This window comes from Lactuca serriola, chromosome 4 (assembly GCF_051521515.1).
Source record: "Lactuca serriola cultivar US96UC23 chromosome 4, Lser_US96UC23_V15, whole genome shotgun sequence".
Taxonomy (NCBI): domain Eukaryota; kingdom Viridiplantae; phylum Streptophyta; class Magnoliopsida; order Asterales; family Asteraceae; genus Lactuca; species Lactuca serriola.
In genome coordinates, this window is record NC_136411.1 from 298,670,652 (window position 1) to 298,685,011 (window position 14,360).

Sequence of the window (14,360 nt, forward strand, 5' to 3'; positions counted from 1 at the left end):
ATCCGAGTTATAACAAGAAAGTTATGGCCCGTCGAAGTTTTACGGCAAAACCGGCACGACACTGGGAAGCGTAAATAGTAAATTCACGATGGAGCAACTTTTAGCCTTATCAATCTAAACGAAAGTTGTAGTATATGTTAAACCGAGAACATACAAAAAAAGAAGGCCCAAATCTGACTGCGTATGAGGAAGTTATGATTTTTCTAAGATTCGGCTTAGCAGTGAACGACCCGAAACTCGAATTTTAGTTCAAGCTGTTTTTGACTTAGGCGACCTAAATGAGAGTTGAAGATCTCATTAATAGGAACTCAACGGTAAAAAGATAGACGAAAACGGAGTCCGTATGAAGGAATTACGAATTCTTCGCGGTCATTTAACAGTCTAAACGCCTCCTACTGTTAAATTTGAGATCGGTCGAGAATTAGCCGACGGAGTCTAAATGAAAGTTGTAGATCTTGATTTTACCTACGCATTGAAAAAAAGAACATCGAAGACGGAGCTCGTATGCGAGAGGTATGATTTTTATAAATTTGAAGGCTAATACGCGATGGGGGGTGACGTGGCACCACCAGAATTGGACACGTGGCACCACCAGAAGGCTGCCACATGCCCCAACTCGGCGAGTAGGTCCTCCTACTCGGCGAGTCCATCAGGAATTCAACCTATAAATAGAGGTTCCGGGTTCCTCCATTTCCCACTTCTTTCTCTCTCTAAACTCTCTCTCTAAGCCTCCCTAACCCCCCCCCCCTCAAAGCCTAGGGTAACTCCCTAGCACAAGGCGGAAGCCCTAGAGAGCCCGACGGCTCCGAGAAAAGAGCCTTTCGGCTCGGGAACACTGCTCTAGTGAAGCCCTGACTTGCTGTCTATACTGGATGAACGTTTTTATACATGTTTTAAATGATTTAAACTGTATGCGTATTTTATATATACAAATATGTTGGGGATGACATGGGTAGATGAATGATGGGAGAGAAAAGATGATATGAGTAAACATAAGCAACTATAGACTTAGTGCCTAATAAATAACACTGGAAGCTATGGACTCAGTGCCTATTGGACAAACACTGGTAGCTATGGATTTAGTACCTGTTAGGAATTGGTAGCTATGGACTTAGTACCTATTAGTTAAACACTGGTAGCTATGGACTTAGTACCTGTTAGGAATTGGTAGCTATGGACTTAGTACCTATTAGATAAACACTGGTAGCTATGGATTTAGTACCCGATGAATAAACTTTAGCAACTATGGAATTAGTGCTTTACGAACGAGCATTGGCAGCTATGGATTTAGTGCCAGTCCTATAACCCTGGAAGCAAGGGACTTCGGAATAAACGAATGCAGGATAGATGACTCTTAGGATAGATCCTTAAGAGTAAAGAAGATAATGGGGATGGGTAATTGGGTTGATTGTTTGATTGTTTAAACATAATAATTCTATTATTGTGGGTTGAAAACCCTATGTACTCACCAGGTTTCCTAACTTGACCCACTCAGTTTATTTATATCATAGGTGTTGATATGAAGTCACATTACACTGAGAGATTAAGGACATATAAATCACTAGTGATACTGAATGTAAGTTCTGTTTATGCTTATGTTTTTGTATTGACGATGACATCCCAAATGTTTTAAAATGAATAAAAATACTTTTCTTTGGAAATGCTTTGATAACGTATTTATCATGTTTTACTGGTAAAAAATTCTGTAACGTTTTTATTAAAAGAAGTATTCTGATTTTTATAAAGCATAAACAAAATCGGTCTTTTCTGGCCGTGAAAATGGGGATGTCACATACGCTATCATCCCGACAAAGCCAATGTAGTAGTAGATACCCTTAGCCAAAAGGAGTACTCAGATCATAGGGTGAAGACACTAACCATGACAATCCATTCCCATCTATCCACGCAAATCAAAGAGGCTCAGCTGGAAGACTTAAAACCAGAAAATGTGGCAGGTGAAACCCTACGAGGAATGGAAAAGAACATTGAGATCAAGGGAGACAGAGTTCGTTATTTCATGAACCGGATCTGGACCCTAAGGTTCTGTGGTTATAGGGAGGTTATCATGAATGAAGCCCACAAAACTCGATACTCCGTTCACCCGGGTTCAGATAAGATGTATTTGGATCTCAAGAAACTCTATAGGTGGCCAAACATGAAAGTTGAGATTGCTACCTACGTGGGCAAGTGCCTAACTTACACCAAGGTGAAGGTAGAATATCTAAAGCCCTCAGGTCTACTTCAACAGCCATAAATACCTGAGTAGAAGTGGGAACGAATTACAATGGACCTCATCACCAAATTGCCCAAGATCTCGAGTGGTCACAACACTATTTGGGTAATCGTTGACAAACTGACCAAGTTCGCCCACTTCCTGCCAATCAAAGAAACATACAAAATGGAGAAACTAACTAGAACCTACATCCAAGAGATAGTACGACTGCACGGTGTTCCCATATCTATTATCTCGGATAGAGATAGTAGATTCATCTCGAGATTCTGGCTGTCACTTCAGAAGGCTCTTGGGACTAAGTTGTACATGACTATAACTTACCATCCACAAACCGATGGGCAGAGTGAGAGAACCATTAAAACGCTCGAAGACATGCTGAGAGCATGTGTTATCGATTTTGGCAAGTCATGGGATACCCATTTCCATTGGTCGAGTATTCTTATAACATCAACTATCACACCAGCATCAATGCTGCTCCATTCGAAGCCCTCTATGGCCGTAAGTGCAGATCCCCTATGTGCTGCGCAGAAGTAGGCGACACGCAGCTGGCTAAGGGACAAGTCCCTGATATCACTTTCATGAGCCCGAAAATCATTCGAGAAACCACATAAAATATCATACAAATTTGAGAACGTTTAAAAGCCTCAAGAGATAGACAAAAGAGCTACACCGACAAGAGACGGAAACCCTTGGAATTCCAGGTTGGTGATCGCGTTATGTTCAAGGTCTCACCTAGGAAGGGCATGACACTCTTCGGAAAGCATGGAAAGCTAAATCGAAGATACATTGGCGCATTCGAGATCCTCGCTAGGATCGGCCCCGTAGCTTACAAACTCCGCTTACCTCAAGAACTTAGCAACATACATCCCATCTTCCACGGGTCAAATCTTAAGAAGTGTCTATCCGACGAGACTCTTGTGATTCCACTCGATTAAATCGAGATAAACGAGAGTCTTAACTTCGTGGAAGAACAGTCGAAATCATGGATAGGGAAGTCAAACGAAGGAAACAAAGTCGCACAATAGTGAAGGTTTGCTGGAATGCCAAGCGGGGACCTGAATTCACTTGGGAGCGAGAAGACCAGATGCAACAGAAGTACCCACATCTTTCTCCTAGTCCATGATTGTACTCTATAAAAAGAATTTCAGGACGAAATTCCCTCTTACGAGGGGATGATGTGACAACCTGATACTTTTCCAGTCAATAAAAGTCGACCACCTTAAATAAAATTTTGAATTTTATTTATTCCTTTAATTTCATGTAGGATAGAAAGTAATCTAAAATATATAAATAAAGATTATATAAGTTTTCGGAACCAAAAACGCTCGAAAAACCAAGATTTTTCCCTCGAAAAAAAACAAAATTCGTTCAGCCATCTTTTTTCAGCTGAAAACCCTCAGGCCGAAAACCGATCTCGGTCGAGAACCCATCTCAGGCCTAAAACCCAACCGCTATAAAGGTTTTCTTATGAAAACTTGATCATTTCTCACCATTTCCACCGGAAAACTCTCTCATTTTGCTCCCAATGATCATCCAAGAACACTCATATCTTCAAGAAGAAACCTTCAAATCTTCATAGTTTTCCCAAGAACACCAAGAACAGCCTTCATAGCATCAAGTGGTCGAAGACAATAGCATAACCAAGAACCTAATTTCAGTTGAGAACTTGTGTTCGGCCGAAAACTAGTTCTGACCAAAAACCCCTCTGGACCGAGAACCTAGTCCTTGGATTGAACCTTGACCCACTACAACAAAATGAAGCTAATGCAACCCCGCCAAAAGGTTGCATTAGGCCTTGTAAAAGTTGCATAATGCCTAAAGCAACCTTTTACCAAAGGTTGCATTAGGTAAAGTTGCATTAGATCTAAAGCAACTTTTTTCATCGAAAATGCAACCCTTTTTGAGATAGTTGCAAATCTTTTTTAAATGCAACTTTTTTTTATTGCAACGTGTGTTATGCAAAAGCAACCTTTTTAATACTCATATGCAACTTTTTTACACTTGGATGCAACTTTTTTAACTGTTTTAGTTACGAAAATGCAATTTTTTTTATAATCAAATGCAACCTTAATTATGTTTTCTAGTAAAGAATTGCAACCTTTCTATATGGCATATGCAACCTTTGTTATGTCTTTAATTGAAAAATGCAACCTTGTTTATAGTCAAATGCAACTTTGTTTTTGTGATTTTTCTAATTTCAATGCGACATTTTTTTTCCTAATCATATAGATGCCACATATGTTTACTACATTGCTACAAATATACATTACTACTAAAATTACACCATAAAAATAATAACATAAATATATTATATAATTTTATGGTCTCCTTTGTCATATCTAAATTCAAAATAACAACCATAAATCAAAGCCAACACAAAGTTGTCAACTATAATCACAAAAAAATTATTAAAAACATTCTAGATGTGTATTAAACATAGACGATAAATCATATTAGCAACTATCGGGTTTCTCGAGGTTGTTGTTCCGCTAACTTTCGCATCATGGCTTCAAGGTTTTCTTGCTGTTTTTTAATATCTATTTGCATAGCTTCTAATTCGGCCTGTTTTTTTTTCATGGTCCTCTTGAATCTCTTTCCGCATTTCAATCAACTCATTTCTTTCAACTTCATTTGCTTTGAATGATTCCATAAGTCCCGTCGGAATCATGTATGATGCATCACCACCCCCCACTTTTTTTTATCAATCTATTAGTAACGCCTCTACCATAAAGTCGACGGTATCCATCATTCTCTTTTTTCATCACAATCATATAAGGATCTATGACATCACTTTCATCTTCTAGATGTTCATACTTCTTCATTTGTTCCTACAAGATTATTAAAAATGAATAGGATAATTTTACTAAAGCATCTACCATTAAAAAGTTGTTTATATTGTAAAAAAATTTGCATATAAATGCAGAAAAGAACAATTTTTTTATTGTTTAAAAGACAACTATTTGATGTCCAAAAATCTGCTTTCAAAAAACTGTTTTTATGTAAAAAAAAAAACTGCATTTTAACATCTAAAAAAAACTGCATCTTAAAATATTTTTTTTCGTGTAAAAGACAGTTATTTGATGTCCAAAAATCTGCTATCAAAATAGTGTTTTTATGTAAAAAAAACTACATTCTAGCATCTAAAAAAATTGCATTTTAACATCTAAAAAACTGCATTAAAAACATTTTTTTATTGTGTAAAAGACAAGTATTTGATGTCCAAAAATCTGCTATCAAAAGACTGTTTTTATATGTAAATAAAAAACTACATTTTAACATCTAGAAAAACCGCATTTCAACATCTAGGAAATTGCATTTTAACATATAAAAAATTGCAATTTAATGTCTAAAAACTGCAATTTAGCATCTAAAAAGATAGTTTACTATTAAAAGGGAAAATTATTGTAAAATTGAAATACAAACTTACAATTTTATTTGCCGTGTCATCATATGTATCGACATATACATGCCCATCTGTCCTTTTACGTGTACGTTCAAACATTTGACTTAGAGTTGGGAATTCCTTGTTTGGATCTTCATTTTTCTATACACGTGATAACATAAATATCAACAAGAAAGTATCAAAGTGTGGGAAAATAAAAACACAAATCACAAGCAAAAAGAAGACATTAATTACCATTTCGTCACAAATTCTAGCAAAACTTTTTGGACCAGCCGTGTGCATATTTTTTAGAGACTTGCGTATTTCTTTTGCACGCGAACAACGTTTCTACACACACATTAATATATAAAACTCAATTGACCAAATACACCTAAAGACAAATCAAATATTAACAAACACTAGTAATAAAGAAAATGTTTTTGAAATTACCGCCACATCTTTTTTATTCCATAACACTAATAGTTTTGAGAACTCTTCTTGAGGAATGCATTCATGTCGATTCTTCCATCTTGTTTTTATTGTCCTTAAATTGATAGAAGTGTTTTTTCTTGAACCTACATTTGTATACCTTATACAAATTTCCAATTGTCCTAAGAACCCAAGTTTTAGCATCATCGGGCACATCATATTTTCTAATTGTTCTTCAAAAAGTACATCATCCTCATTTCCCAAATCGTCATCGCTATCATCAACTTCAATCTCATTTTCAATATTTGCATATTTCAAACGGTCCATGTCTTCATGGTCATCATTTTGATCAACATCATCTTCTAATTAATGAGTAAATATAACACCAATAATAAATAGCAATTACAAAAAAATATAACAATTAATGAAATATTCATTAAACTAAACGAAAGTACCTTCACATTGCGCAAGACGTCCTTCATTAACATTATCTTTCAAACCAAATTGCTCCATATCAGCTGCAATAACATCAAAAATCGTAGAAACGTAAATTAATATAACATGTAGTTTTATGAGGTGACTTTGTTATTTCTCATTAATTAAATAAACATTTAGATTGACAAGATACTACCTTGAGATATCTCATCATCCTCATCCTCATCAACAAGAGCCAATTGTCTCTTTGCTCCACTTATGATACAATTATGCTTTTCCGCATTTTGTTTGAATACCTCTCTTTCCCTTTGCGGTCCTTTATTCCTCAAGATTAAGTCACCCATACTAGTCTTTGATCTAGATTGTTTTTCTTTTGTTGCATTCGAAACCAATGGATACTTATTCGAGACATTTGGAGCAATCACCCGACGTTGCCTTGTTAAATTAGCAAGTCTATTCATGGACATTGGTGCAATATATTGTGGACGATGTTGCTGTAACAAATTTACTTTTCATTATTAAATATCAACATCAAAATAAAACAATTACAGATTTGCTAATATGATTACCTTTTTGGATACTTGAACACTTCTAGCAACTTCATGGTAATCTCCATCATTATCATCACCCAAATCAGGAATATAGTCTGAATCTCTAGCACCGATATACGTTGGTTTCACTTGTTTTTTCTTTGGTTTTTGACTTTCTACCAAACTTGTCAAAGAATTTGCAATGCTTTTAACTCCCAAATCTTTTAGTCTTGCTTGGTTTTCTTTAATCCTCAAAAGTCTATTCTTCTCATAATCATTCATTTCTTTTTGTGCACTTTGATCTTGCTTGTTTTGTTTTCCCATTATCGGCCTGCTCAAAAGTGAAATTATCAATTTAAGTTCAAAATACATAATAATAGCATTGTAGTATCACTTGCATGTAATTTTTTCCTACAATCATAAAATTAAATAAAAAAAGAAACAAGAACCTGACAAATAAGGCACAATGCAACTCCGATACTTACGATTAAACTGAATCGAAAGGAACCTGCAAAACAACCACACATGCATCTCTAATTTAAAATATAAAAAAAAGATAAAAATAAAACTCAATTGACCAAATACACACGAAGTGTCTATGTGTGTATTTGTTTTATTATGAATAATGTCAATTCTAGATAAAGCTCATTTTGGTCCTTCTATTATGATTTTTTTTTATAAACTAAGTCCGGTCTAGATAACTTGTAAAACATTTTCTGTTTTATTGGGGACCTTAATGAAAATAAATTTATGCGACAAATCAAGTTGTCTAAGTAGCATGACATTTTTTGCAGCCATGAATCTGTAACACTCACAACCAATATAAGCTATATTATAGACAATTATAATACAATCCAAGTAAAAATCAACTATTTTCGTATAAAATTAGCTGTCAAGCCGGTTATAACAGTCTTTGTTTATACACCTAATTAAGACATAGTAAAAACAATGAGAATGGCGTTTTAGGAAACTGAAAAAATCCAGGGGCAAATCAGTAAGACATAGAAAAAGTGTATACATTCTTATGAAAAAATAGTTAAAAGTAAAAAATTTATAAAGTACAATGCATATAATGCAGAAAAAAATGTTAATACGGCAAAAATGTGGCTTATTATAAAAAAAATTATGTAGGGGAAAATAGTCAAATCTGTTGTAATTTGACTTTTACAAACATGTCCGTGAGCATATTTTGGGTTTAAGAGATTGAAAATAAAATAAATGTGTTGGACTTATAATATGCTAGTCATAATTTAATAATACTCAAATCTGTCTTTATATTTCCATATTGAAGATGCTTCCTTTTCGCAACATCTCCCAGTCTATTGGAAACTATTTTTTTAATTGATTAAGGATGTTCAGGAGTTTGATTCCAAGGTAAAAATCACTCATACTTTTCTGTAATATATAATATTATATTATATAAAAATTATATTTCTAACTTTTTGATTACTTCTCATGTTATATGCTGTTTCTCATTTTAGGTTCAACTGTTAAACACAATCTCTGTGTTAATTGCCTATGTTGGTTATATCATCCCATATGCTCTTGATTTGGTTCAATTTTTTTAAGAAGATATTTAATCCAAATACTACATGATCAACTTATAAGTTTATTCTTATTTGTCTAACTGGAAAACTCTTCCTTTTTATGTCTTTGGGAGGAATCTTCTGCTGAAAGCCTTCTACAGATACAAATTCTAACCGAACTCAAGAACTTCATAGTTGCAGTTGGGTATAAGTCCCATATATGCTATAATGTTCTACTCCCTGTTTTAGTATTATGGTGTTTGGCATTGATTTATGGAGGGGCTGTTTAGTACTTATAACTTCAAAGCAGGGATTATTTTTGCGAATTTGTGTAGGGGTTGTTTGGTATTTTTCTATTATAAATCAAGGTAAATAAATATCATATGTTATGTATGTACCTTTCTTTCAAATATGATCATGTTTAACATGTATATGCATGGTAAATCATTAAACAAACAACTTTGAATCAATTAGCTATGCTCTGAAGCAAAAATCTACTGAATTATATCAAGTAGAAGAGTAATTTGAGAAAAAAAAGGTACAGGGTCATACCTGGTTTGGGTAGACAGACTTAAGCAAGAAGCTTTGATGAAATTGACAATTAGATGAGGGTATTCCGCCTCCTGGCACCTGTGGAAGATTAACCGAGAGTAGAGAAAATATTTAACAACTCAAATCGGAGAGACGAAATAGTTTGGAATCGATTAGGTTAAATGAGGTTTCAATTAGCTATTATCGCTTGCCTTGAATAGAAAAGGTACGAAGATAACTAAGTCTTGGAGCCTTCAATGGTGTGAATCGAAACTTTGGAAACGAGATGAACAGTGCCAATGAATGGCACTGTGAGCCTGCTACCTTCAATTGTAATGATTGCCTGATTCCCGACTTAGGGTTGAGAGGAGTATGACGTCGATTGAAAGATCAGATGTAATCAGGTATAGCGTGCTTTTAGTTGAAAAGTCAAATATTGGAAATTATATTGTATGATTTAGTTACAGGGAAATAAAAAAAATTTAGCGGGAATTGAAATAAAATGTTATTTATTGAGAGGGAAAATGAAATTAGATAAGATATATAAATCAAATTTTTTGAAAATAAATGTACGAAAAATTTATTTAAAGAAAATTTGAAGTTTATTTGATAATAATAATTAATATCTTGGATATTATATTTAAATTATATATAGAAGTGTTTTAATTAAACTTTGTTTATTTTATTTTATAATTTAGATTTCAAAATTATAAAACATGGACCTTTACCCTAAAAATTGCATTCATGTTTTAACAATACAACCTTTGTAATAAAAGTTGCAATTTTTAACAAAATTTGTAACCTTTTAGAAAAAAGTTACAGTGTTAAATATAATTTGCAACTTTTCTTAAAAAAAGTTACAATTTTTAATATAACTTGCAACTTTTATAAAAAACGGTTGCAATAAATCTTTTAATGCAACCTTTTTGTTGGACAGGATCTTATTTATAATCAAATGCAACTATTGTTACAAGGTTGCATCTAAAAGGTTGCATTAGACTCATTTTGTAGTAGTGACCGAGAACCCTCTCTTTCACTTCAAACAATTCTCGGTAACATTTCCTAACACAAAAGCAAGTGTTTCCTAACACTTAAATTAATTTTTTCTCTAATTTAAATACAATTATGTGTTTAATTATCATTAGGATACCGTTAATACCGCGTACATCAACTCGAGGGTCATTTTTCCAGTCTCGTTGTCCAACACGTGCACAAAAAACTATGAGTTCATACCCCTACATTTTCACTCTTTATAATGTTTTCAGGGGGAATACAAGTAAAACACAAGGATTTTTTTGTGTTTTTATGCAAACGATTTCAACAGATTAAAAACTTTTGCAATTGTTACAAACCGAGAAATCACTACATTTTATAAAAATATTTAGATATTTTTATCTCTTTTCTAACATGCTGAGCGTAAGGGTAGTTTTCAACATACAGCCATAAATGCAAAGTTTTTCTGTACAATACATAACATACAATCAAACTATAGTTGATATAGTTTGGGAACATTACAGAACTTTACATAATTCATTACATGAAACAAGAACATACATTCAAACTATAATAGGTATAGTTTGGGATCGATAAAATACATTGTTTTACTATTTCAAGAACATTATATAGAAACGAACACATATAAACTATGGTAGATATAGTTTATGATATACAATACTATTTTCCGAATACAAGAGTACGTTACAAAATAATTATTTAAGTATAATTATTTTTACTCTATAAGTTATACATATAGTTTCAAGTACAAGAGAACACTACAAAACTACACATAAACTAGTTAATACAGGGTTGTGAGACACTACTTCAATTGTACCCTCCAGGGTGCGGAACTAAATGCTACCATAGTATAACCAGACTCTCTTGGAGGGAGAGCGTGAGATTTGTTTATAGATCTATACGGGACTGACAATCTCACACCTAAACTTCTAGCTACAGTTAGGCAGGCATGCATGGGGTGACAAATATCATACCGTTCCGACGCCTGAAGAACGTCGTAGATGTCACTATGTCACATCAAGCATGGTTATACCAAACTCACAACAATATAAACTAACCATTTTTTTACGAGATTTCAATTCTTCAAATAGTTTCATTTTAATAAAAATACTATACACTACAACTAGAGGATTCCAGGGAATATAAACACATGGTTTTATTTTAAGTAATAAATCTACTATACATTACTGGTGGCAACCAGGGTTTTCATACAAAACATACTATACATTACTGGTGGTAGCCAGGGTTTTCATATAGAACATACTATACATTACTGGTGGTAGCCAGGGTTTTCATACAACACATACTATACATTACTGGTGGTAGCCTGGGTTTTCATACAGAACGTACTATACATTACTGGTGGTAGCCAAGGTTTTCATACAGAACGTACTATACTTTACTAGTGGTAGCCATGGTTTTCATACAGAACATACTATACCTTACTGGTGGTAGCCAAGGTTTTTATACAGAACATACTATACACTACTAGAAGTAACCAGAGATTTCATATAAAGGTTTTCATACAAGACAACACGATACAATACAACTGGTGGTATCCAAGCATACATACTAATACTTTCATATACAGCTACATAATACAGTAACAAACATACACTTGGTCTTAGGGTTTAAGACTACTTTACACTACTAAAGAAAGTATTGGATTTTCTTGAGAAACATACAAACATTTTCATAGGTTTAAAGACAGGTTTTTTATTTACAAAAACATTCTCATGAACTCACCAACTTAAATGTTGATACACTTTCAAAAACACTTGTATTCTCAGGGAACCGGTAGACAGGTACACCTGAAGGTTTTGAGAAAACGCGACTTTTAGAGTCGGGTCTTGTATACTTTTGTTATACATTTCGTTGTCATACAAATTATGTATCGAATAGATGTAAATACTTTACTTATTCAATGTAATGTTTGTGTTTACTTTGATTACTATGATGCAATGGTTGTGATACTATACATGATGTCCTCCGCCCTCGAACATTTCTGCTGTTCCGGTTTGGGGGTGTGGCAATGGTCAACCGATATCAAGGGAACCCGAATAAAGCTTATTGGATAGTCGTAAAGAATATTCTTAAGTATCCACGGAGGACTAAGGACTGGGTCCTCGTTCTTGGTGGCAGTGATGTCTTGAGAGTTACTGGTTATAGTGACACCATTTTTCAGATAGACCAAGACAATTTTCATTCGCAGTTTGGTTGGGTGTTTACACTCAACGGAGGAGCAGTACTTGGAAAAGTTCCAAGTAGGAGATTGTGGCTGATTCAACATGTGAGTCATAGTATATAGTCGTGAGTGAAGTGTCAAAGGAAGCTATATGGTTGAAGAACTTCATTGGAGATCTTGGAGTTGTGCCAACCATAAAGGAGCCCATGGAGATTTTCTACGATAATGAAGGAGCGATAGCCTTAACCAAGGAACCTAGGGATCATGGAAGATCCAGACATATTGATAGGAAATATCACTTTGTCATACATTAGGTAGAAGAAGGACTCATCGTCGTCAAGAGGGTACCGTCAGAAGAGAATCCTACAGATCCCCTCACAAAAGGTCTGAGTAGGATTAAGCACATTCAGCTTGCGAGGAGCATTGGTTTGAAGGACAACATTAGTTTTAGTGATTAGATAGATATTTTAGAAAATTGTAATAGATACATGTAATTGACATCTAGTGATTATATAATGGAGATTTATATATGAATATTTCTTATTATCTTTTGTCAATTGTTTATTTTGTGTTTCAACTTTTCACGTTTTATTTCCAAAATAATTGGCTTATTCAAATTATCCACAGTCGATCATACTTTGAAAGTAAGTAGTGAATCAAGATTGTCATGAATTAGATTGTAGATTGACTAAGTGGTTCGACATAGCAATAGTTTGCTGCAACATTCATGAGTACTTCTGAAATGGGGATTTGAGTATTAGATTAAACCCACACTTATTTGAATTACTTCATGGAATTTATCACGAGTAATTGTGAGACGATAATATTATATAGTCTTTAAATCAAGATATATGAGTCGTTGTTTACGAGTTGGTTGTGCATTGATAATACGTAAATGTACCAGTAACTTGATGTTATAAAATACATTGTTGTGTATGATTTAATGAGTAATTATTACAAGCATATAAGTAAAAGTTTATCTGTTCCTTTTATCTCAAGGGGTAAAAGCGATATATTGAGCCCCTCAATGATTTTGTGTTGACTTATGTGTTGGGCCTGGTCAGGACTGAATTGATGTGTTTAATTAAGTTCCTTATCATACAAATCAGAAATCGAGAAACAAACTGTTGGATAATGAGAATGATTCTATTCCATGTCTTTTTCCACATAATATCTTACAGAACGGAGGATTATATGATCCCTTATCCTAAGGACACAACTGACTGGGCAAAGTTCGACAGCGGATTTTGAAAGCTATGATTGCTAATCAGATTTTGAAGTCGTACTTGCAATTATGGTTATTACTTATCCAAGTGGGAGACTGTTGGATTAGGTGTCTAAGCCCATAACTATAATTGGTATGAACTTGATTTAATAGTAGCATGGTCCTTTTGGGTTGCCTTCACTTTAGCAACTTGACAGGATGATTTATGGATAGAGAGGTTAATAAATGATTTGTTAATATATTATGGAAATAATATATTGATTAGAAATCATATTATTTAATTAGTATTTGATTAGAAATTAATTTGGAATTAGTTTTGGGTTTAAAGGAACTGATTTATGATTAAAAGAACGGGGACTGTTTTGCAAATCATTGATAGTTGCAAAATTGGGCTGTTGGACTCCTTTTGGATGGAGTGGACGAAATCTATAGGGATGCCCTATAGAATTCGTCTAAGGCCTCTAGAAGAGGAAGTCCATGGACTGTTTAAGGCCTAAGCAATAGAGTATGGTTTCCACCTGAAAACCCTAGCAGCCTCAGCTATTTAAGGACCCTTTCACCAAGGATTTTCGACCACTACTTCATTGAAGAACCCCTAGTTGAAAATCTACATTATCCCTCCTCTCTCCTTCTCATCCTCTTGCTACACATGTTTCTGAGCCATTAGAGGTGCAACATTTGGGGCACTAAAGCTTTCAAAGGTCAAGATCAAGCTAGGAATCCTTGTTATTACTATATAGCAAGCAAGGTAATCTTCATAACCCTTTTCATACGTGAATTTTGAATTATATATGCTAGATCTAGGGTTCTTGATTTGGAATTTCTTTTGGATGTTTAATTAGTGAAAAACTTAGATCCAAAGCAATTAGG

The 14,360-nt window shown here is 34.1% G+C and overlaps 1 protein-coding gene across 2 annotated transcripts; it reads right to left on the reverse strand.

Moving 5' to 3' along the window:
- Nucleotides 1–4,561: 4,561 nt before the first annotated feature.
- On the reverse strand, nt 4,562–9,435 carry LOC145100652 (uncharacterized). Of its 2 annotated transcripts, none has more exons than XM_079037839.1 (10): nt 9,279–9,435; nt 9,088–9,165; nt 7,495–7,517; nt 7,049–7,340; nt 6,676–6,973; nt 6,500–6,562; nt 6,066–6,406; nt 5,871–5,963; nt 5,661–5,777; nt 4,562–5,061 (listed from the first exon to the last, which is right to left on the reverse strand). In XM_079037839.1, the coding sequence occupies exons 4-10, from the start codon at nt 7,331–7,333 to the stop codon at nt 4,912–4,914; spliced, it is 1,347 nt and encodes a 448-aa protein (XP_078893965.1). In that variant the 5' UTR covers nt 7,334–7,340; nt 7,495–7,517; nt 9,088–9,165; nt 9,279–9,435; the 3' UTR covers nt 4,562–4,911. The 2 variants fall into 2 exon arrangements, with proteins under 2 accessions (XP_078893965.1, XP_078893963.1); XM_079037837.1 differs by having other exon boundaries at nt 7,459–7,517.
- Between the last annotated feature and the right edge of the window lie 4,925 nt (nt 9,436–14,360).